Genomic DNA, 25,019 nt, shown 5'->3' with positions numbered 1-25,019 from the left:
GGGTCCCTCTGCACGTGTGGACATGGGTTCTGCTGCACGTGTGGACATGGGTTCTGCTGCACGTGTGGACATGATGGGCCCCGCTACACATGTGGACATGATGGGTCCTATTGCACGTATGGACATGGGTCCCACTGCACGTGTGGACATGGGTCCTATTGCACGTGTGGGCATGGGTTCTGCTGCACATGTGGACATGGGTCCCTCTGCACGTGTGGACATGGGTCCCTCTGCACATGTGGACATGGGTCATGCTGCATGTGTGGACATGGGTCCTGCTGCACATGTGGACATGGGTCCTGCTGCACATGTGGACATGGGTCGTATTGCACGTGTGGACATGGGTTCTGGTACACGTGTGGACATGATGGGTCCTATTGCACGTGTGGACATGGGTCCCGCTGCATGTGTGGACATGTACACGTGTGGACATGGGTTCTGCTGCACGTGTGGACATGTGTCCCTCTGCATGTATGGACATGGGTCCCACTGCACGTGTGGACATGGGTCCTATTGCACATGTGGACATGGGTCCTGTTGCACGTGTGGACATGATGGGTCCTGTTGCACACGTGGACGGGGTCCCGCTGCACACGGGCGTGTCCATCTGCGGGGTCAGGGGACACTGCCTCGGGGCACCACCCGCTGCTCTCCCAGCACCCCGGAGCCCTGCCACAGGTGGTGTTCACGGACTACGTCTGGGTTTTGCTCAACCCAGAAATCAATCGTCCCCTCTGTTTGTAGTTTGAGATTTTCCCTCCTGATCCAGGGGAAGAGGGAAGAGCCCAGATCCCACCATCGGGATGAGAGGAGAGCGCGGGCACCCCCGCCGTGTGACGCTGGCTGCTTTGACCCCCAAGCCCGTCTTAGGTCCCACCCATGCCCCCTCGGCAGGGCGGCACCACCCCACTTTGCCAGTGGGGAGACCGGGGCCCGGAGACACGCAGGGCCAACACACCACGCCCCTGGGAGGCGGCACGGCAACACTCCAGCCCGTAACCCTCTGTGGGCTGAGATGGGGTCGTGTGCGCACCCCTGTTAAAGAATCAGGGGACCTTCCCTCCGTTTCTTCCCGTCAGCAGGACAGCGTGCCTGTGTGTTCTCGCGCGGGGCAGCAAGACCAGCAGAAGCTCCGGCTTCCGACTGCCTGTCCTGGTCCTGCGTCTCAGCCCCGATTTCCGTCCCCGAGCCTGAGCCTCTTCATCCCGTCCGTGGCGTGCAGCGAGTGGCGGGTGGGCTCGCCCCTGCCCGGCCCCAGGGAGGGCGCCGCCGCTCCCAGCCTCCCAGCTGCAGGTGACCGGGCGGCTCCTGAGCCTTGGTGACCGGTGGCTGCTGGGTCTTTAATTCTTCATGGAGACGATGCCGCTCTCTCGTGCTGACGGGTCGTCATGAAACCAACCAAACGAACAAACGAGAGGAGCAAGGTGATGTCCGCCTTCCCTACTTGTGACCCCTGCTCATTTGAAAGTTTGATTCCATTCAAAGAGCTCAGTGGCGCCCCCAGTCTGCAAAGCGCCCTGCCTGTCCTGGGGGCTCCTTGCCCACCCAGCGCCCCTGCGGAAACAAGGGACGGCAGTGGCCGCGGCGTCCCCGAGGGCTGGGGCACGCAGGGGCAAGAAGGACTGGCCTGGGATGGGGCGGACAGCAGTGACCTCCCTTGGGCTCACCAGGGAAGCGGACACGCCGGGATCCCGAAGGTCCCTGAGAGTCCCCTGAGGAGCGGCAGGTGATCTAGGAGACACGGGAGCTCCACACGGCTCCGTGCAGAGGGCTGGGTGTTCCGGGAGCGTGATTCCGGTCCTATAAGAACGCCTTAGGGCAGGGGACGGCCAGGGAGGCAAGTGGTGGCCAGGGGCGCAGGGCGGACTCAGATCTCGGATTGATTTGCGTTTCTTGAGCTCCCGTGTGAGAATCTGAAAATCCAGGCCCTGGAACCTTCCGTGGGTCTTAGGAAAATGGCAGGGAAGAGGTAGCAGGAGAATAAACCACCTTAGGGAAGACTCTCTGCACTCGGTGGCGATCGGGATCAGTCCTCACGGCAGCAGAAGGGTGGCCCAGAGAGGTCTCACCGCACATCTCTCACCTGTGACACAGACACCTGCCACACCTGCCACGTCATCCTTGGGGACGAGGAGATTCGGTGAGGGGACTGCAGGGAGGGTCACCTCAGCGTCGGCCCTGCAGGGACCAGGCTTGGTGCCGAAACAGAGGAACACACCTGCGACCTGTTGGTTCCCACAGGTGGGGACGGGATCCCACCTGCAGTCGGGGACGCCGTGGCCCTGGGTGCTTGGGTACGGCCCGCAGCCTTCCCGGCCTGGGGGAGGGTGGCCCCCCCTCCTTCCACTGAGGTCAGTGGCTGCAACGTGGAGTCTACTCATGTCCCTGTTTTCCCATGGTCCGTTGTCACTGTGGGTGGCATTTGCACCCAGAATGCCACCTGCAGAAGGAGGCAAAGGCCGGGGGGGGGTCTAAAAATGCCAGTGGCCCCTTGGGCGTCCCAGAGAGCTGGCCTCTGAGTCCTCGATGGCTTCGTGTCCAGCTCCACACGTGGGACCTAGGTGTGTGCTCCTTGGACACAGGGGCTCTGTCTCCCCGCCCCCCAGCACAGGCGGTGCATCATACAAATACAGTTGCTTTTATAACTTTTTAAATTCCACAATATTTCCCTAATGCATGCTTGTGAAATTTTCCGGCGATGCGGAAGAGGGCCCCTTTGCGCTCCCTGCTGCCAGCTCACTACCTAGTGACCCCCCCCCTCCTACTCGAGCAGGACACCTGTTGACCTCTAGGCTGGACTCTTTCTCAGGTTGCACACACACCTGCACTCACCTGCACACACCTGCACTCACCTGCACACACCTGCACTCACCTGCACACACCTGCATTCACACAGACTCCCTTGCGTTTCTGAGACCTTTTCCCCCCGCTTGCCAGTGTGTCTTAGAGAGCTCCCCACGTGGGAATTTAGAGAATTACCTTTCTTTGCAAACTTTTTATGCAATATAACGACAAAGAGGCCAGCGTACAAATACACAAAGTGCAGGTCAATGAATTTCCTCCAACTGAACACACGCATGTAACCAGGGCCCGGACCCAGACGTAGTGTTTCCCTGAAAATAAGACAGGGTCTTATATTTATTTTCCCTCAAGAAGACACCCTAGGGCTAATTTTCAGGGGATGTGTTATTTTTTTTTTTTAAGTACTGTACGAGAATCTACATTGATTCAAATAGAGTGAAGTCGTCTTCTTCTGGAACATCATCCTCACTCTCCAAACCCCCAATCCCATCCTGAATCTCTTGCGACTCTATTTCCTTTAGAACCGTCGGCCCCGATCTCTCCTGTCGAGCCACAGAGCTCTCACGGGGCGGATGAGAAGGGCTGCTCGTCTTCTTTCCCGCCCCGCGACGACACGCACGGGTCGTGCAGACGCGCTGCGCAGCCACGCCCGTCGCTAGGGCTTATTTTCAGGGTGGGACTTCTATTGCGCACATGCTTAGACATCCTGCCGGGGCTTATTTTATGGGCAGGTCTTATTTTCGGGGAAACACGGCAGAACATTTATGGGCCCCGGGCGTTCCTGGCTGGGCCCCCTCCTGGTCACTGCCTCCAAAGGGTGCTTTGCTCGCCTGACTTTAGCACCACGGATCAGTTTTGCCCGATTTTAAAACTTTTATAATCGGATTCAAAACAACATGTACCCTTTTGTGTCTGGCGTCTTTCATTTAACATCACGTTTGTGAGTTTCTTTCGTGCTGTGTAAAATGATAGTTGATTTTCGCTGCTGTGTGGCATTTGGTTGTGCGGACCTGGTGCTCTGCATGTATCTATTCTATTGGTGGGAGAGGCTTGGCTTGTTTCTAGTTGCTTTGCTACTGTGAATAAATACTGCCTCAACGATACTGTCGCGCTGGTCTTTTGATGAAATACATGCGCGTTTCCGCTGAGTATCTCTCCCGGAGTAGAATGGCTGGGTCACAGAGTATGTGCGTGGCTTTAGTAGATGTCGCAGAACGGATTTTCTAGGTGGCTTTGATGGTCTCCGTTGCTACAGTCGTGCACGAGAGTTCCGGTGGCTCCATGCCTTTGCTAACACGGGTGTCTCTGTCCCATCACCCTTGTCAGTTGCTGCACCATAGTTCATAACATGGGTGTACGTTAGTTGGTTTATCCACTTTTTTGGTATTGTAAGAAATGTTGATGAGAGCACCTTTATTTTTTATTTTTATTTTTTCTTTTGAGACAGAGTCTCACACTGTTGCCCAGGCTAGAGTGAGTGCCGTGGCGTCAGCCTAGCTCACAGCAACCTCAGACTCCTGGGCTTGAGCGATCCTCCTGCCTCAGCCTCCTCCCAAGTAGCTGGGACTACAGGCATGCACCACCATGCCCGGCTAATTTTTTCTATATATATATATGTTAGTTGGCCAATTAATTTCTTTCTATTTATAGTAGAGACGGGGTCTCGCTCTTGCTCAGGCTGGTTTCGAACTCCTGACCTCGAGCAATCCGCCCGCCTCGGCCTCCCGGAGTGCTGGGATGACAGGCGTGAGCCACCGCGCCCGGCCAATGAGAGCTACTTTAAACAGAAAGGTTTCTCTTGCCCCGTGCATGCGTGTTACTGTGGTATAGATTCCTGGCACGGTCAAAGAATGCACATATTTTCAATTTTAATATATACCAAGAAATTATCCTCTATAAAAGCGCAATGGCAAGCAGTGCATGAACCAGTTAGAGTCCTTCTTGCATTATTTTGTTGGAAAGTTAATTGTTTTCTTTTCTCTGTCTCTCTCTCTTTTATTTGTTGGATGCTGAGATATTGAGGGTTCCTGATGTCAGTATAACTTTATGAGACAGTCCGTAGATTTAATGTGTATGCTGGTTTGGGAAAAGCTGTTTTAATAAATAGAAATGAGGTTCAGCATACAGGCATTTATGTGTCAGTCATAATTATTTTAAAAATGGAAAAAACTGAGTCATTTGTCTTTGTTCTTTTAAATAGGCTGGAAAGATTTTATCACCATTCGTCCAAATGGTGGTCACATGTACTTGGGAGGCCTGGGTGCTTGGTAGCTGAGTGCTGGCTGGGTATTGTCTGAGTGCTGGCTGGGTGCTGGGTCAGTGCTGGCTGGGTGCTGGGTCAAGGCTGGCTGGGTGCTGGCTGGGTACTGGGTCAAGACAGGCTGGGTGCTGGCTGAGTATTGGCTGGATGCTGGCTGGGTGCTGGGCCAATGCTGGGTCAGTGCTGGCTGGGTGCTGGGTCAATGCTGGCTCAGTGCTGGCTGGGTGCTGGGTCAGTGCTGGCCGAGTACTATCTGGGTGCTGGCCGCGTACTGGCTGGATGCTGGCTGGGTGCTGGGTCAATGCTGGGTCAGTGCTGGCCGAGTACTGGCTGGGTGCTGGCCGAGTACTGGCTGAGTGCTGGCCGAGTACTGGCTGGGTGCTGGCCGAGTACTGGCTGAGTGCTGGCTGAGTACTGGCTATATAATGGCTGGGTGGTGGCTGAGTACTAGCTGGGTGCTGGCTGAATGCTGGCTAGGTGCTGGCTGGGTACTGACTGAGTCCTGGCTGGGTGCTGGCTGAGTCCTGCTGGGTGCTGGCTGAGCACTACCTGGGTGCTGACCGAGTCCTGCTGGGTGCTGGCTGAGCACTACCTGGGCACTGACCGAGTCCTGCTGGGTGCTGGCTGAGCACTACCTGGGCACTGACCGAGTCCTGCTGGGTGCTGGCTGAGCACTACCTGGGTGCTGACTGAGCACTACTGGGTGCTGACCGAGTCCTGGCTGGGTGCTGGCTGAGCACTACCTGGGTACTGACCGAGTCCTGCTGGGTGCTGGCTGAGCACTACCTGGTACTGACTGAGTCCTGCTGGGTGCTGGCTGAGCACTACCTGGGTGCTGACCGAGTCCTGCTGGGTGCTGACTGAGTACTACCTGGGTGCTGACCGAGTCCTGCTGGGTGCTGGCTGAGCACTACCTGGGTACTGACCGAGTCCTGCTGGGTACTGGCTGAGCACTATCTGGGTACTGACCGAGTCTTGCTGGGTGCTGGCTGAGCACTACCTGGGTACTGACCGAGTCTTGCTGGGTGCTGACTGAGCACTACCTGGGTGCTGACTGAGTCCTGCTGGGTGCTGACTGAGCACTACCTGGGTACTGACCGAGTCCTGCTGGGTGCTGGCTGAGCACTACCTGGGTACTGACTGAGTCCTGCTGGGTGCTGGCTGAGCACTACCTGGTACTGACCGAGTCCTGCTGGGTACTGACCGAGTCCTGCTGGGAGCTGGCTGAGCACTACCTGGGTACTGACCGAGTCCTGCTGGGTACTGACCGAGTCCTGCTGGGTGCTGGCTGAGCACTACCTGGGTACTGACCGAGTCCTGCTGGGTGCTGGCTGAGCACTACCTGGGTGCTGACCGAGTCCTGCTGGGTGCTGGCTGAGCACTACCTGGGTACTGACCGAGTCCTGCTGGGTGCTGGCTGAGCACTATCTGGGTACTGACCGAGTCCTGCTGGGTGCTTACCGAGTCCTGCTGGGTGCTGGCTGAGCACTACCTGGGTGCTGACCGAGTCCTGCTGGGTGCTGACTGAGTCCTGCTGGGTGCTGACCGAGTCCTGCTGGGTGCTGGCGTGGCTGCAGGCCTCAGGAGGGCCCTGGTCCGTGGGGCGGCCACGCAGGCGCTCTCTCTCCAGGTTTCCTTGTGGGCATAACGTGAAGAACCTCCCGGCCCTGCCGCGGCCCGCCGTGGCCCTCGCCCCATCCGGGGGTCCCTGCGGTGTGAGAGGCCGCGGCCCCGTGAGGAGGCGTGTGGGTCCGGGGGCAGTGGGGCTTCCCCTGCACAGACCGCGGTGCCCACGGTGACGCCTCGCGCTTTTGAAGTCACTCTTCCAATTTGTCAGGTCCATCATGGATTAGGATTTGAGCTTGCGGATTTTGTGGAACAAAAGGCAGAAAGGACACGGGGAAGGGTTCAGATCCTGACTCGATCATTCCGGGCGGGCGGTGAGCTTGGAACTGTACCGAGCGCGGAAGGAGGAGTGGGAACCCGCACCCACGGCAAGCGTCCTTTATGCCCTTCCCCACTCCGGCGGGGGCTTACCCCGGTGCCTGGACGCCTCGTTTCTCCTGGGAGAATGTCAGCAGCCACCAAGCTGAGTGGCGTCAACCCAGGCATGCTCCCGCCCACGGGGCCAGCTGCGAACCATGGCTGTGCCCCGTCAGCTCCACGGTGGATTAAGGCGACTTCAACCCCAAAGCTCTCCAGGACCCTGGGGGGGGGGAGACGGGGTGTAGACGCCCAGCCAGAGCTGGCACCTGCGGACTCCCGCTGTCGATTTGCTGCCCGGTTGGGTCACAGGTGCTCGGGGCCAAAGACAGCAGGTGACTCAGACAGTCCCCACACCTGAGTGTTTATTTACTCTTTACCATCCGAAGCTTTGTCTGAGGCAGTTGCATTTGTTGCGTGTGAGTGTGTCCTTGATTTTTTTTTTTTTTTAATTTTTTCTTTGCTGTGGGGTTGGAGACCAAACTGTCGTGGAGCAAGCAAGCCCCCTCCGGGAGTTATCGGAAGAGTGTCGCTTTAGAGACGGGGAGGCCGCCTTCCCTCTCCGGTCTGGGAGGACCTGCGCCGTCTGCTTCAGGAAGAGAGAGCCGGGGAGGGGAAGCCGGGGAAGGGGCTTATTCCGGGCTACCGAGACAGCGTCACGGGCTATTTTATTGCGACCGGACTCCAGAGAAGCCTCGGGCAAGTGCCTGTCTCAGCCTCAGGTTTGCCTTCTGGAGGCTCCAGCCTCTTGTCTCCTGCCTCCTCTGCAGGATGCCCAGCCTTCAGAACAGGCCGGGGTTGCCGGCAGCGGGCATGCGCACCTGCCATTGGTCCCCTGGGGGGGCAGCAGCCGTTCTCGGCCCGAGCGACCTCTGGCCACCCCGGCTCTGCTGAAGGCTGGCGGCGTCACCCGGTTCACCCCGGCTCCCTCTCGAATCGGCTCACGCCGAGCTCTTCTTGGCGAGAAAGCGTTGCAGCTTCATTAACACGGCGACACCCAACTGAACAAGCGTTCATCTCGCACATTACATCAAATTAGCGTGTACGGAATTAATATTCCTGACCTCGCTAGTGGGAAGAACGATCCATCTAGAGCAGGCTGTCATCCTGGCGTGGCCAGCCTGCCCGTTCCAGCTGCGGCCACGTGCCCTTCCCCCCAGAGCCCTTCCAGCCCCTCTCGCCTGGCTCTGGACTTCGGGCGCTCCGCTGGTTTCTTGGGGGGCTCCGGCAGCCAGCAGGGATGCCTAGAAGGAGGGACCCTGCTCTCCCCGGTCCTGTTCAAGCATGCCGCTCTCTCCTTGTCCCCGGAGGCTGTGACCTCTCTTATCCTACATGGCTCGGGTAGCATCTCCAGGTGGCTCCAGGTGTGGATGGAGAGAGAAGAGTGTTCTCTGCTGAACTCCCTGGGTGCCAGGCGTACGCAATGCCTCCTCTAGAACCAGCTTTCTCTCTCTCTCTCTGCCTGTCTAACAACCAGACAGAGGCCCAGCACGCGGTCTGAGCACCCAGTAGCTGAGCCCCCTCCACTCCACGCCTCCCTTCCTTCTGCCCTGTCCTCTTTTTCTCTGCGCGAAAAGCAAGTCCCACCGCGGCAGCGCTGCTCCGAACCTCCTCCCAGGCAGCAGCCTGCAGGATGCACCTCTGTGCCCACTCTCACCTTCCAGGAGGCCCCCAGAGCCAGGTGCTGGGGTGGCCTGGAAGGGTGACCGTCCAGCTCTGAGCCTCCTCCCTCTCCACCCCTCTTGCTCTCCAGGGCTCCTGGCCAGGCCTGGGGACAGTGGGTGGCTTCCTTCGAGCAGCCCGTTTTATGGGATCTCGGGACACTCGGGGCTAGCTCCGGGCCCCAAATCGGGTGGCCCTAGACAGGGCCCACGTGCAGGTGTGGCTGCGCTTACGAAGACTCGCCCTTGCACTTCACAGCAAAGTGTGCAAGGAGCCTTTATAGCGAGCACGGTGTGCATAAGGCACTTACACACGCCCTGCGTCAAGCAGAAATGCCTGTGTCCGATGCACCAGCCCGTGCGGACTGACCAGGTGGATCTAGAACACGGTGCCATTTGGGTGGAAGTGACTCAAGGCAGAAGCTGAACGGATCAGATCCGGGGACTGGGCTTGGCCCACAGAAGCTGGCCTGGCCGGTGGCTGGAGCTGCAGGGACACAGGGAGGCAGCCAGAGCCAGCATTTGCGGTGGCCTCCCCAGCCCGCACCCTGCCACGGGCGCTCTGGTTCTGCGCCTGTCCCTGGGGCACGGGGCATCTTGGGTGAGGTCTGAGCAGGGGTTGGGTGGGGCTTGGTCCACGCCACTTCCTGCTTCCCTCCTGCAAGTCCTGCAGGCAGGAGAGCCTGTGCTGGGTCAGGAACGCCCTGTTGCAGTGTTGGTCTGATGTCGTCTTGTCTTTTCTTTTTTTGAGACAGAGTCTCACTCTGTCACCCAGGCTAGAGTGAGTGCCGTGGCGTCAGCCTAGCTCACAGCAACCTCAGACTCCTGGGCTCCAGCGATCCTCCTGCCTCAGCCTCCCGAGTAGCTGGGACTACAGGCATGTGCCACCACACCTGGCTCATTTTTTCTATATATATTTTTAGTTGTCCAGCCAATTTCTTTCTATTTTTTTTTTTTTTTTTAGTAGAGACGACGGGGTCTCGCTCTTACTCAGGCTGGTCTCCAACTCCTGACCTCGAGCGATCCTCCCGCCTCGGCCTCCCAGAGTGCCAGGAGATGTTGTCTTTTCTTTTCTTCGCCTCCTCTCCTTGGCCTTTGTTTCCCTCCCTTCCTCCCTCCCTCCCCTTCCTCCCTGACCCTCCTCCTCCTCCGCCGCCAGGGCCCACAGCTGAAGGCCAGCAGAGGGAGAAGACGCAGCCCCCAAGCCCCCCGTGGGTGGGTGGCTGTGTGGGTGGGGAGCTCTTCCCAGACCCCAGCCCCCCCCTTCCCCGACAGGCGGCAGGGCAGAGGGGACCCCTGGAGACTCCAGAGCGGGGGCCTTTGGGAGAAGAGGGTGAGCCCGGCGGCCACCGCCCGCCCCTGCTACCCAGACGCTGCACACTGGGAGCCCCTGCACCCCGGTGCGCGCGGGCAGTCGATGCATCTGTGCTTGCGGACTCCCCTTAAGGCGGAGGCGTCCCTTGTGCTCATGCATTTGGAGGCCCTCGCTTGTGTTTGAGCACCTGGGAGGTGTGCGTGGCCGACACTGTCCCCTCCCTTCCTCCCTCCCGTGGACACCGAGGCTCACAGACCTCGAGTGCATCCTCACAGCACGTGCCCGATCCGTGGCAGAGCAGGGGCTGAGACCCGGGGCCTCCCTGTCTCTGACATCACACGGCTCTGCGGGGGAAAAAAAAAGAAATGCAAAACAGGAACAAGTCGCCCTCCGTGGTCTCCAGAGGGCAGGCCCCTGCCCTGCCCGACACTCTCCCCGTCGGGCTGCCGTGGCTTCCAGACCGTGCCCTGTCTCCTCCTCCTGCGGTTTCCTTGTGGCTACTCTGTGGTGGGTCTAGACGTGAGGGGCGCAGGGCTGTGTGGGGTTCAGGTCAGGCGCGCTCAGGGCGCCCTGGGAGGCTCCTTGGCGTTTTCCCTGGTCCGGGCCCATGGCGCCCAGCCTCCAAAGGGGCGCACGCAGGGCCTCGCCGTGGCTCAGGGCGTGAACGGGGCTTGTGACTCTGCAGGGCAGCCCAGGCTGTGCGGGGTGGGCGGGAGAGGGCTGCATCAAGGTCCCACAGAGCTGCCCACTGCAGCCTTCTGCACACGCAGCCCCGGTTTCAGAAACGCCCCCCACGTCTTCCGGACGGTTCCCCGTCTCTGCCGTGTCCATGGGAGTGTGGGGCTCCCACGAGAGGGACTCCTGGAGGTTTTGCAGAGGCCGGCGTGGGCTTTTAGCGCCCGTCCCTCCTGGGGTTTCCCTGGCCACCTTCCTTCCTTCTCCCCCCACACCCCAGCAAACCCTGCCTCCCCCGACCGGCCCACCCAGCGCCCCCGCGGCCGAAGAGCGCAGATCCGAGCCTGACACCCCATCCCCACCTTTCTGGAGAGATTCCTAACAGTGCGGCGAGCACCATTCCCATCTGCCCAGGAATGACGCCATCGTGCCCCAGCTGACTGCTCTATATGTACATCAAACGGATTAATTTCTTTTCACTGAGTGGCTGAGTTTGGTTAACATCCATGGTGTACATATTAAAGAGGGAGCTGCCGCCGTCCGACCTCCCGATCGCCACGGGGGTGCCGGCTGATCTCTCCCTCCTTGGACACGCCCGTCCCCTCCTGCCCTGGGATGGAAAGCCACCACCTGTGAGCTCCTCCGGGGCGGGCACCTGGGGCTCAGGTGTGCTGTCCCCCTGCGGGGCGGGCACGGGCTCTTCCTTGCAACCGAGCACGCGTCCTGGGCAGGACGCACACGCCCCCATGCCTCCCGAGCCCCCCAGGACGCGGGTGCCCGGAATCGGGTCACGTTTCTCCTCTTCCTCCATGGACTCCTCCCCAGGGCTCCCGGCAGAGAGGGCTTGCGGGTCAGGACCGGCCCCCGGGGGCAGGTGTCCCCTTGTGGCTTTTTGGGTCCCCGGTCTCCCTGTCTGCAAGAAAGACAGGGGTGGCTTCGTCCACCACTCGGCAGAGAGGGCCGGATGCAAGGACGGGGAAGGTGCTACCTGCACTTCGTGGGCAGGGCCACCTGTCCCCATCGCTTGGTCCCTCCGTGGCCGTTGGGCCGTGGAGCCGCGTAGGCAGCTTGTATAAGCTCGGGGCGTTTGTCTCTCGAGACCGTCTCTGCCCACGAGGAGTCCCTTCTGGTTCTGGGCATGCCACGTTCTCCAGTTCGCGTGGCTGTCTCAAGGCGTGTCCTTGTCCCTCGGGTCTGCAGAGGCCGGTCTCTGGCTTGCTGCGTGGAGCGCGTTCGTCTGCTGGGCGAGGGGGGTGGGGCGCGTGCGGGCAGGCAGGGGCGGCCGGAGCGGGCAGGGGCTCCCGTCTTGGAGAGAGGCTCTTGCTTGCGACCGAGCCACTTGGGGGGAAAAGCAAAAAGTAGTCCACCCCGTCTGCCCCTGCCCCCCACAGTGCCTGCTGGCTCTCGGGGGTTTCTTTGCGCCGTTGGCAGCTGTCAGTCTGGTTTGCATGAGACCGTCCTCCGCTCCCGGGCCAGCCGCCCCTCCTGGGTCTCACCCATCCCTGTTAACCGCTCCGGCACGGCGCCCGCCGGCCGCGACGCCTCGCCCACAGCCGGCACTCGCGGTCCGCACGGCGGTCTGTGCTGCGCATGGACGACGCGTCCGTCTTGCTCTTGTGCGATGAGGGAAGCTCGAGAGCACCGAGAGCTTGTTTCACTTCACAGGCGGCTTCACTTGTCATAAAAATCAGAATAGGTGACATAGACGTGTGTGTTTTCATGTGATTTTTAAATGTTCACAATTTTATTTTGCTAAATGAGAAATTAGAAAAGTCGTATCACGGCTGTCGGCTAAAGTCGCCGTGCGCGTCCACCTGTGGCTGTCGACTGTAGTGGACGCCGGGCCGTGCGCGTCCACCTGTGGCTGTCGACTGTAGTGGACGCCGGGCCGTGCGTGTCCACCTGTGGCTGTCGGCTGTAGTGGACGCCGGGCCGTGCGCGTCCATCTGTGGCTGTCGACTGTAGTGGACGCCGGGCCGTGCGCGTCCACCTGTGGCTGTCGGCCGTAGTGGACGCCGGGCCGTGCGCGTCCACCTGTGGCTGTCGGCCGTAGTGGACGCCGGGCCGTGCGCGTCCACCTGTGGCTGTCGGCCGTAGTGGACGCCGGGCCGTGCGCATCCACCTGTGGCTGTCAGCTGTAGTGGACGCCGGGCCGTGCGCGTCCACCTGTGGCTGTCGGCTGTAGTGGACGCCGGGCCGTGCACGTCCACCTGTGGCTGTTGACTGTAGTGGACGCTGGGCCGTGCGCGTCCATCTGTGGCTGTCGACTGTAGTGGACGCTGGCACTAAAGTGGTTAAAAGGAAAAGAGCACGGTGATGCATCTGGAAGGTGGATATTAAGATGCCAGGAGACCACCCTCGAGGGCGTTTGCCCCCTTCTCCCTCCATGCTGGGCGCTGTTGTGCCGTCCAGCCCAGAACACCGTTCCGCAAACGCCAGCCGCCCTCGGACAGAACTGACCCCGGAAGCACTTTGGATCTCGCCCCGGCACATCTGCTTTGCTCTGGGACCGGCTGGAGCCTGGATCAATCCGAAATGTCTTGGCAACTATTCAGGAGTTTGGAAGACGCCGTCCGTGAGGTTCCGGCATTCATTCATCCATCATCCATTCATTCATCCCGCGGACGCGTGCCGAGGGGCCACGTGGAGGTGGCCAGTAAGGGCGGCAACAGGTGTCAGGTGTCTGGGGCAGGGGGCGTGGCGGTGGGGCTGGCCCTGCCACGCAAAGCTTGCGGTTTGTCTGAGCACCTGGAACACCTGTCAGGCTGCCTAACGGGCCGAGTGACGTTGGAGTGCTTCGTGATGGGAAGGAAGAGGGCGTTAGGGCCGGGGAGGCAAGAGCCGGGTCCCCGAGAAGCGGCCTTTCCCCTGGGGGGTGGGGAGAGGCAGGTGGCTCCGTCCTCCGCCTCGTGGCCTCCGCTCTGGGGTGTCTGCTCCAGGGCAGAGGGGGTGGCGGTGGACAGTGAGGAGTGGGAGGTCGAGGTGCATGCCAGGGGCTGCGGGGGGCCTGGGCAGGGGGCTGGCCAGATGGCGGAGGACTTCGGGGCTGCTCTGAGGAACTCCTGGGTCCGAGGGGACGTCCCTGAGGAGGGTGTTAGGTGGAGGAAGGTCATGACCAGCCGCCGTTCCGTGACAGTCCTGATGGCTTCTGCCCAGTGGGGACCAGATTGAAGGAGCTGGAGCCGGAGTCAGGGAACTCGGGCAGGGGGACAGTGGGGGAGATGCGAGCCAGGGTGGGCGGCACAGAGAGCAAGGGCGGACCCTGTCGGCCACCTTGCTGCTGCAGGTGACCTCCAGCTAGCTTCTCTGCAGATGAGACAGCCGGCGCCCCCTTGCTGCCCTACTGTGTGCGGGGTGAGGCTGTGGGGTCCTCCTAGCACTTAGGGAATTCAGGCAGGAATTTGCAGAAAGTTGAATAGTATAAAGGACTCAAATATCTCTTTTTTTTATTATTTCATCATATTTTGGGGGTATAAATATTTGTTAAGGTTACATATATTGCCCTCGCCAGCCCTGCCCCCTCTTGAGGTCAGAGCTTCAAGCGTGTCCATGCCCCAGACGGTGCACATCTCACTCATCATGTGTGTACACACCCGGCCCCTCCTCCCCCACCTGCCCCACACCCGATACATTTTTTTTTTTTTTACATTTTGGTTACATTTTATATCTTTGCCTCTAGGAAGGGTTAGAGGTATGCCCTTTTCCTCCCACAATGGTCGCCACATCCCTCAGATGTGGGTCTACTCCCCCAACCCCCAATCCCTGGTGAACACCACCACATCAAATAACTCTTTTTTTTTTTTTTTTTTTTTAAGACAGAGTCTCACTCTGTTGCCCAGGCTAGAGTGAGTGCCGTGGCGTCAGCCTCGCTCACAGCAACCTCAAACTCCTGGGCTCAAGTGATCCTCCTGCCTCAGCCTCCTCCCGAGTAGCTGGGACTACAGGCATGCGCCACCATGCCCGGCTAATTTTTTCTATATATATTAGTTGGCCAATCAATTTCTTTCTATTTATAGTAGAGACGGGGTCTCGCTCTTGCTCAGGCTGGTTTTGAACTCCTGACCTCGAGAGATCCTCCCGCCTGGGCCTCCCAGAGTGCTGGGATGACAGTTGTGAGCCACCGTGCCCGGCCCATGAAATAACTCTTTAAGACAACAGGGGAGCGTCCCAAAGCCATGCACGCTCCACTGCCAGGTCCGCGCGGTGGCCGGTGCCTGCGGTCGGGGCACCAAAGGCCAGCGTCCTGCAGAGAGTGACCGGAGACCCCCAGGCTCCCCTCCCCCACTTTGCCCGATCCAGTGTGTTCACCAGGGTCCAGAAGTCCCTCCGTCTGTCCGGCCAGGGACTTTGCACGTCAGGGCCAGTCCGGAGCGGAAAGGACGAGGGGCCGGCTTGGCCGCTGGGTGTCGGGGAGGAGGTCGTGCTTGCAGAGAACGGCCGGCGTGAACGAGCTCGCGCCTCGGCCCTTTACCTTTTTCTCAGAAAGGCCGTGGACCCAGTGGAAACGTAGACGAGGAAGAAAGCACCTTTACGGATCATTCCTCCAGGGCCCTGCACTGCTCAGATAGGGAAACCGAGGCCCAGAGAAAGAAAGCGAGCCGCTGCTCGTGAGCTGCAGCAGTTCACGCGGGTGGCGCGGTGCTCAGCGTGCGTTTGCGGGATGAGTGAGCGCTTCCGTCCTTTAATCCCCTGCCTTCTCACCGGGCCCACTTCCACGTTCTAGAGCAGGGGCCCTCGAACTTCTTAAACTGGTGGCTCACGCCTGTCATCCCAGCACTCTGGGAGGCTGAGGCGGGAGGATCTCTCAAGGTCAGGAGTCCGAAACCAGCCTGAGCAAGAGCGAGACCCCGCCTCTACTAAAAAATAGAAAGAAATTAATTGGCCAACTAAAAATATATATATACAGAAAAAATTAGCCGGGCATGGTGGCGCATGCCTGTAGTCACAGCTACTCGGGAGGCTGAGGCAGGAGGATGGCTTGAGCCCAGGAGTTTGAGGTTGCTGTGAGCTAGGCTGACACCACGGCACTCACTCTAGCCTGGGCGACAGAGTGAGACTCTGTCTCAATAAATAAATAAACAAACAAACAAACGGGGGGGGGCAGCTCACCATCCCTCAGACCATCAGTGCGCACTGTGGGCCCGGGACGGGTCGGCTGCTAAGCAGGACAGGCAGCGGCGGCAAAAACGCCCAGCGGGGCCGGACACACGTGCTAGGCGGGCGGCACGTGGCCCCCGGGCCGTAGTTTGAGGACGCCTGTCCTAGAAGAATGTCTGAAGTTCGGTCCTGGAGAGCGTGTGCCCTTCTCCAAGAGGAGCATAATTGTTGCACAGGGTGATGGTGGTGGTGGGGAGACGCGGCCCCTCCCACTCCGTTCTGAAGTGGAGGGAAGAAACAGTGGGCGGAAGTCTTGGGCTCCACCCGAAAAAAACACCTGTCCCCTTTGGATCTGGAAAGCAAACTTTGGCTTAGTTTTAACCCTTTGCACCCGCTCGCTTTCCTGCCATCGTGCCCTGGGCCTTCTCCGCACCCGACACGCGAGTGCAAAGGAATAGGGTGCACGAGCCCCCCCGCCACGGCGGTGCACGGCAGCGAGCTGGTGGAGAACCCCCCGGAGACCCCGGGGAGGCCAGGGGCGGGCCGTGCAGGGAGGCCGGGCCTTCCCGAGACTCGGGACATCTCGGCAATGGAGCGTCTTAACTTTCTTCGAAGTCCGGTTTTCGTCCCCACCGGGGAGCTTGGCCTTACTTCTCTCCCGGAACTCATTTCCTCCTCAGCCATCGGGACGATTTGCCGTGCAATAATGGACAACCCACAGTGGGATGGGGGCGGCCACTTCCGTGACGGTGCAGGTGGGTGCTCCGGATGGGCTGCCGGGCTCCTGGTGCCGTGTGGACGTTCCCACGCTGGGTGCGGGCAGGAGGGGGGCGAGGGGAGGGGGAGGCCCCGGCCGGGGAGAGCCGGGCTGCTGCCGGGCGGAAGGGGGGCAGGGGGCAGGGGGGCGGGGACCGGCAGAGCCCCGCTGGGTTTGCTGTCCCAGCTGGTGGCCTTCGTGCTGCAGTGCCCTCCCGCACGTCCACTCTCGGCTCCGGGTTCTTCTGGCTGCCCGGTGTCCTCCCGTGGCAGCCACCGTCTGGCCGTGTCTCTCCCGGACCTGATGTCACGGGGGCTTGATGTCGTAGGAGAAGAAGGCCCAGGGTGTGAGTTCCTGCTACGGATGGCCGCTCCCAGGGCCCCCCCCAGGAGAGAACGGGGGGCTTTGACGTCCACCCGTTTCTCCCAGGGCCAGGCTTTTCCTGGGGTCCACACTGCAGGGGCCCAGGCCACGTGGTCTCCTCTCTTCCAGCCTGGCTGTCCACGATAAAGGTCCTTACCGTGGAGACCTCATCCCCTCGGGCAAACCAGTGCAGACCGTGAGCTGCCTCTGCCTAAACGCAGCCATAAGGACCCCCACCGGGGAGGTCTCAGGCCCACGTGGAGGCCCTGGCCGTGGCCACACTGTGCGCCCCAGCCGGGGCCGGCCCACCGCCATGCTCCAGTTTGCCCAGGACCCAATGGGTTCCTCCCAGGCAGGACTTCCGGTGAAGAAACCAACCGTGCACACTGGGACCCATGGCTGCTCTCCCCCAAGCCGCCCTCCCTCGGGGGCCTGCCACCTTCTTGGGGTTTGTGCATCCAGATGTCTAGAAGGTTCTGCAAACTGGGGAAGGTTCTGGGAGGAGAGCGAGGGGTCTTGGTTTTCTTTTCCTGTTTTCGTTTCCGGCTCATGCATCCACGTCCTTCAGTGTGGCCAGCAAAAGGGCCCCCTCCCTCACACCCCCCCGGCCAGCACTGTATTTCCCTGCTCATTCGGGATTAGGAAAACAGCTGCCGTCATTTTAATTTGTCACCTCTAAGCGCCTGACACAAACGTGAGGGTCACTACAGGGCATAACTCCTCAGCCGACCGGTGCAGGCAACTTTCTCCTGGTGGCTTGTGAGGGACCTTCGGTGGCTCTCATGCAAGATCCTTCCTTCAGCGTTTGCACATGATCCGAAGAGGCCCCTGTCCCCGTGCGCACCTGGGACGCCGGACCCTTTTACCAGGTCACGGGACGTCGGCATTGGGGCACAGCTGTCGTGTCTCAGCTGGGAGACCTTGGCACTCAAAGTGTGGGGCTTACGGAAAAAAAATAACCAAAAACCTTGCAATTGACCTGGAAGGAAAGACACAGAGGGAGCATCTCTTTGGCCTCAAGAGAAGAACCGTTTCACTGTTTTCATTTTTTTTTTTTATTTTTTTCTTTTCTGATGTGAAATTGGCCCGTGGCACATCTTGGAAGTTACCAGAGCGAATTCTGCAAACAGAGCGTCCTCTCCTTAAGCCGAGCGTTTATCGTTTCAACCGGCATCTCGCACCTAGCACCGCGCCATCCGGCCACCTTCCGCGCTTACCCGCCCGCTGGCGTTTGGACGCAGGCGAGAGCGTTTGGGAGCTAAAAGGGAAGAGTCCCTCTCCCCCCTTCTCCTCTCCTCTGCCTTGAAATTGTTCCTCCCCTCCTGCCCCCCACGGGGCGGGCGGAGCCGAACTGTTGAGGAGAAGACCCACATCAGTTGGGAGGAGGAGACTGAGTCACCGAATGCATGCGAGAGCCACAGAACGGGTTCCGTGACACCTGAGCTCTCCGGGCTCCGCTTCCTTGCATGGTGCATCCTCTAGAACCCCGCGGCTGCGGGGACCCTGCCGTCCACCTGCTCCGGGAACGCACGCACGCCGGATTCCCAGCCCGGTCAGGCGGCTTCCAGAAAGACAGGATCCCTGTTGGATGCCCATGCAGCTTATGCTGAGTAAATATTGACAAAGTAGTCTAAAGAGCAAACACTTTGACATTTGTAAGGTCCACTGGAAGGTCTTGTATATATTTATACAGCGGGAATGAGCACAGCATACCAATTCCCCTGAACTCGTTCTGACATAATTCCGCCCGGCTGGTGTGTGTGCGTGCCCGGCTGGCTGAGGGCACGCGTTGGGGAGGGGGACAAACGGGGGCCGGGGCTGGAGGTCTCCCCAGATACTTGTCCCTGGGAAGGGAACTTACTCTGGGCTTTTAGGAGACCTGCTTTTCCAGAAGGAAGAAAGTGAAAAAAAAAAAAAAAGCCACAAAACCTTGTTGTGGTCATTGTTGTTGTTTTAATTTATTGCAATGGATGTGCTTTCTTTTTACTTTGTAAAGAAAAAAAAAAGTATCGATGTTTTTGCACTTTTTATTAAAGATTGAGCCTCAAAAACGTAATGGGTAAAAAAAACGCTCGCTTAATTTAAATTGCGAATCTGTCTGTTACGAGATGCATTAGGGGTAAGGAGAAGCCGAAGACGTATTAATTGACAGACAGGAACTGCTGTCTCTGAGGTTGATACAAGTAATTTATTACTTTAGAAATGAATGCCACCTCCAGAATGTGCTTCATTAATTTCAAATTTAGTTTTAATTTCAAGCTGTTGCCCCTTGAGAAGAATAAGGTGCAAATTATGTTTGAAGAGCAGATTTTTTTTTCTTTTTCTTTTCTTTTTTTTTTTTGCTCCAAAGAAACACCACATTTTAGCTGTTTGGTTTTACAAATCCATGTGCCCATCTAGTTTGCTGTGTTTTCCTGAGAGCCAGGAACCTATTCTCTAAGTAAGAGATCCATACTTACTAATGCTTTTTCTCTCTCTCTCTCTCTCTCTCTCTCTCTCTTTCTCCCCTTCTTTCTCTCCTACCTGCCTCGCTTTCCCTCCCGCGACCACCCCGGCAGCCTACGTTTCCGACGAGCTCAAGGCCGCCGCCCTGGTGGAGGAAGACCTGGACCCGGAGGGGCACGCTGCAGATGGAGAGCCCTCGGCCAAGTACCTGTGCCCGGAGAAAGAGCTCGCGAAGACCTGCCCCAGCTACCAGAACTCCCCGGCGGCCGAGTTCTCCAGCCACGACATGGACAGCGAGTCCCACCTCAGCGAGACCAGCGACCGCATGGCCGACTTCGAGAGCGGCTCCATCAAGAACGAGGAGGAGACCAAGGAGGTCCCCGCCCCGCTGGAGGACACCACCGTGCCGGACAGCCTGGAGCAGATGAAGGCCGTGTACAACAACTTCCTCTCCAACTCCTACTGGTCCAACCTCAGCCTCAACCTGCACCAGCCCTCCTCGGATAAGAACAACGGCAGCAGCAGCAGCAGCAGCAGTAGCAGCAGCAGCAGCTGCGGCAGCGGCAGCTTCGACTGGCACCAGAGCGCCATGGCCAAGACCCTGCAGCAGGTGTCGCAGAGCCGCCTGCTGCCCGAGCCCAGCCTCTTCAGCACCGTGCAGCTGTACCGGCAGAGCAGCAAGCTGTATGGCTCCATCTTCACGGGGGCCAGCAAGTTCCGCTGCAAGGACTGCAGCGCTGCCTACGACACCCTGGTGGAGCTGACGGTGCACATGAACGAGACCGGGCACTACCGGGACGACAACCACGAGACGGACAACAACAACCCCAAGCGCTGGTCCAAGCCCCGCAAACGCTCCCTGCTGGAGATGGAGGGGAAGGAGGACGCCCAGAAGGTGCTCAAGTGCATGTACTGCGGCCACTCCTTCGAGTCCCTGCAGGACTTGAGCGTGCACATGATCAAAACGAAACACTACCAGAAAGTGCCTCTGAAGGAGCCCGTCACCCCCGTGGCCACCAAAATCCTCCCCGCCGCCGCCGCCGCCGCCCGGAAGAAAGCCTCCTCGCTGGAGCTGGAGCTCCCCAGCTCCCCGGACTCCACGGGCGGGACCCCCAAAGCCGCCCCGGTGCCGGCGGACGCCGGGGACTCGCTGCAGAAGGGCTCCAACCCCTACATCACCCCCAACAACCGCTACGGCCACCAGAACGGGGCCAGCTACGCCTGGCACTTCGAGGCCCGCAAGTCGCAGATCCTCAAGTGCATGGAGTGCGGCAGCTCCCACGACACCCTGCAGGAGCTCACGGCCCACATGATGGTCACCGGCCACTTCATCAAGGTCACCAACTCGGCCATGAAGAAGGGCAAGCCCATCATGGAGACGCCGGTCGCGCCCGCCGTGGCCACGCTGCTGGACGAGAAGGTGCAGTCCGTGCCCCTGGCGGCCACCACGTTCGCGTCCCCCTCCGCCACGCCCGCCAGCGTCTCCCCGAAACTGAGCGTGGAGGTCAAGAAGGAAGCCGACAAGGAGAAGGCGGCCGCGGCCGTCCCCGACGAGAAGCCCAGGGAGAAGGGCGGCGAGGAAGAGGAGAAGTACGACATCTCCTCCAAATACCACTACCTGACCGAGAACGACCTGGAGGAGAGCCCCAAGGGGGGCCTGGACATCCTCAAGTCCCTGGAAAACACAGTGACGTCCGCCATCAACAAGGCCCAGAACGGCACCCCCAGCTGGGGCGGCTACCCCAGCATCCACGCCGCCTACCAGCTCCCCAACATGATGAAGCTGTCCCTGGGCTCCTCGGGGAAGGGCGCGCCCCTGAAGCCCGTGTTCGGCAACGGCGAGACGGGGACGCCCGCGAAGACCCCGGCGCTGGTGTCTCCCGCCGGCAGCCAGACCTCCCCCATGCCCAAGGCTAACTTCCACGCCATGGAGGAGCTGGTGAAGAAGGTCACAGAGAAGGTCGCCAAGGTGGAGGAGAAGGTGAAGGAGCCGCCGGACGGCAAGCTCTCTCCGCCCAAGCGGGCGACGCCGTCCCCCTGCAGCGGCGGCGGCGGCGGCGGCGAGCCCGGCGAGCCCGTCAAGATGGAGGCCTGCAGCGACGGGGGCTTCGGGAGCCAGCAGGGCAGCCCCAGCCCCCAGCGGGACGGGGCCAAGGAGGGGAGCCCCCCGGCAGAGCCGCTGGAGAACGGGAAGGACCTGGGGAAGCCTCTGAGCGGGGGCTTGAGCGGCAGTACGGCCATCATCACCGACCACCCGCCCGAGCAGCCGTTCGTGAACCCGCTGAGCGCCCTGCAGTCGGTCATGAACATCCACCTGGGCAAGGCGGCCAAGCCCTCGCTGCCCGCCCTGGACCCCATGAGCATGCTCTTCAAGATGAGCAACAGCCTGGCCGAGAAGGCGGCTGTCGCCACGCCGCCGCCCCTGCAGCCCAGGAAGGCGGACCCGCTGGACCGCTACTTCTACCACGCGGGCAGCGACCAGCCCATCGACCTGACGAAGGGCAAGAGCGGCGACAAGGGCTGCCCCTTGGGCGCGGTGCTCTTGTCACCCGCCTCCGCGGCCCCGGCCACCTCCTCTTCCTCCTCCTCCTCCTCCTCCGTGGCGGCCACCGCGGGGAAGACCTCGGCCGTCGTGTCCTTCATGTCTAGCTCGCCGCTCCGCGAGAACGCCCTGTCCGACATCTCCGACATGCTGAAGAACTTGACGGAGAGCCACGCGTCCAAGTCCTCCACGCCTTCCAGCGTCTCCGAGAAGTCCGACGTGGACGGGGCCACGCTGGAGGAGGCGGAGGAGGCCACGCCGGCGCAGAAGCGGAAGGGCCGCCAGTCCAACTGGAACCCCCAGCACCTGCTGATCCTGCAGGCGCAGTTCGCCGCCAGCCTGCGGCAGACCTCGGAGGGCAAGTACATCATGTCGGACCTGAGCCCCCAGGAGCGCATGCACATCTCCCGGTTCACCGGGCTCTCCATGACCACCATCAGCCACTGGCTGGCCAACGTCAAGTACCAGCTGCGGAGGACAGGCGGGACAAAGTTCCTCAAAAACCTGGACACGGGCCACCCCGTGTTCTTTTGCAACGACTGTGCGTCCCAAATCAGGACTCCTTCCACCTACATCGGCCACCTGGAGTCACACCTGGGCTTCCGGCTGCGGGACTTGTCCAAACTCCCCACCGAACAGATCAACAATCAGATAGCACAGACCAAGTCTCCGTCAGAAAAGCTGGGGACGTCCTCCCCGGAGGAGGACTTGGGGACCTCCTATCAGTGCAAACTTTGCAACCGGACCTTTGCGAGCAAGCATGCCGTGAAGCTCCACCTCAGCAAGACACACGGGAAGTCCCCCGAGGACCACCTCCTATATGTCTCCGAGCTGGAGAAGCAGTAGCGTCTGCTTCCGGCCGGGCGCGGCGGCGGTTTGGGCGGAGGGAGGCAGTGGCGGGCGGGCGGGCGGGCGGGCAGGCACCTTAGGGGCCCCTCTCTGACTTGATCTTGGCACATGCTCTTATTTTAACTGCAGAGGGTCATTCCGGGCTGGGCGGTTTTGTATTAACTGTACAGTGTTTTAATAGAGGTGCATACTCAGCTGTTGTTACTGGTAAACTATGAAGGTTTTAAAAAAAAAAAAATGCAGTGGTTAAGTGTCTGGAACTTTGTGTACATGGGATTTAGTTGTGAACGTCCAGCGGGGATACTTCGAGCTGCATGCATTAACAGACAGTTTAATTAAGCATTTATAACGGAACCGGGCGCACTTTTCTCCGCGACGCTCGGGTGTGCCCGCATTTCCCACCCTCTCATCTTTAGCCCTCTGAGTACTTTGAAGCACTTTTGCATTGATTTGGTTAAAAAAAAAAATAATGATAATAAAATGAAATGATAATGATGTATGAAGCTCTGTTTTTTAAGGTCCTGACCAGCTTAGTTATAATTAATACTATGAACCTCCATTTATGCAGGTCTGCAGGGGTATGTATACCACGCCTTGAAATTTAAAAGAATATTATTTTCACATTGAAACATAGATGTATATATTGTATAGATTTCAGACTCTCTTATGGAAAAAAAAATGTGATTGTGGTTCAAATGACCTTTTTTTCTTGCATTTATAACAACAGTGTTTTTTTGTATCAGCTATGCTCTGGGCATAAGCCGTGCCTATGTATAGTGTATATTTCTTTTACTTTACGTTTTTTTTTTTTTTTTTTTTAAGGTCTATGGTTTTTTTTTTTTTTTACATGCAAACATTGTAAATTATACAAGAAGATAACCACAGATAGCATTTATAAAATATACAGAAACATTATCTGAAAGCAAAGTACGATTGTTTGTTTTTGCTATACAGTACATCTATATTGATAGAGGTTCCATGTTTAAATTATACATATTTATTAGCATCCTCTTTATCATTTGTTTCGAGCAGTCTGAATCAACGAGGCCGGGAGAAACACCCCCTGGCAGGCAGCAGCCTACATGACTATTTTGCACATGATTTTTACGAAAAGGTATTTATTAGAAATCAAAGAACGCTCAAAATGAACTCAGTGCTCAAAGGGTTAAGTCTATTTGAAAAGGAAAACTGGGGGGCGGGGGGAGGGGGGCGAAGACAACAAAAACAAAACAACAACAACAACAAAAAAGAACTTGTACTGTATTTCCTAAACATTGATAAAGCCTTTAAAAATGTTTGTACTGTAATACTTTGCTTAAAAGTCACAAGGCATTCTGTGGTACAACCTGTCTCACTTATTTATAAGCCCTCTCGGTTGCTCTTCCAATACTGCCGGATGCCTTTTCGTTTCGATTGGTAACTTTCTGTTTTGTTCTTCCTAATTATCCTCCCAAGATGCCACACTGCACAGCTTTATCTTTAGGCTCATGAAAAAGGTAACCCGTGGTTACCAAGCTCTCCGAGCGGTTCTGTTCTCCTCCATTTCTGGCAGTTAATTTGCAGAAGTAACTGACAGCTGACACCATATACGAGAACCTATGTATAAAATATTGGCATGTAAACAGCAGAGACACGCGCTCCTCCGTGCCCCGTTTCGTTGTTGACAATGAAGCTCCATTATGTGACTCTTCCTTATAACCCCCTTTTTTTTTTTTCCTACGGCAGCAGCATTAAAATCGTCTCTTTTTTTTTTTGCTATATAATTTTGTGGTTGCGTCTCACGATTATGTCTGAAATGTGCTCCGGCTAACGAGCGCATTAAAACGGAATTGTGTGCGATGTGTTTATGGCGGAGCCGGTCGCCGTGTCTGCCAGGTGCTGGCGGTCGGAAGCCGCGCCGTAAATCAGGGGAGTTTCAGTGAACTTTGGCGTGGGGGGGGGGAGCAGGGAGCACTGCACCCGGAGTTTGGATTTCCACCAAGAATTAAAAACGTTAAGGGAAAGGAAGCCGTGTACCTGAGCTTGGCTCTGCGGAAAGGGGATGAGATAAGATACTGAGTGTCGTCAGGACTTCCGGTCACACCTGGTGGCCCTCGTGGGGGGGGGAGGGGAGCGGGGGTGGGGGGGGTTCCATCTCCCTTCTGGGTGCAAAGCAGTTGGGAGCCCCAGACTGTTCCGGAGCCCGATGGGGGGGTGGGGGAGCGAATGGGTCTTCGGAAGGGCGATTCCTTCCTGTCGACTCAGGATTCTCGGGTCTCAGAAAGCAGAAC

General features: G+C 58.7%; 1 protein-coding gene across 1 annotated transcript in view; it reads left to right on the top strand.

The window, feature by feature from the left end:
• The window catches only part of TSHZ3 (teashirt zinc finger homeobox 3), a 79,015-nt gene extending 54,505 nt beyond the window's left edge, over positions 1-24,510 (top strand). The window contains exon 2 of the mRNA XM_012775191.3: positions 19,472-24,510. Coding sequence (XP_012630645.2) covers positions 19,472-22,746 — 3,275 coding nt within the window. The 3' untranslated portion in view covers positions 22,747-24,510. The remainder of the gene's footprint in view (positions 1-19,471) is intronic.
• The last annotated feature ends 509 nt before the right edge of the window (positions 24,511-25,019 follow it).

Source organism: Microcebus murinus, chromosome 16 (genome assembly GCF_040939455.1).
Source record: "Microcebus murinus isolate Inina chromosome 16, M.murinus_Inina_mat1.0, whole genome shotgun sequence".
In the NCBI taxonomy this organism is placed as follows: domain Eukaryota; kingdom Metazoa; phylum Chordata; class Mammalia; order Primates; family Cheirogaleidae; genus Microcebus; species Microcebus murinus.
Note: the sequence above shows the minus strand (reverse complement) of the source record. Positions and strands in the feature narration are given on the sequence as shown.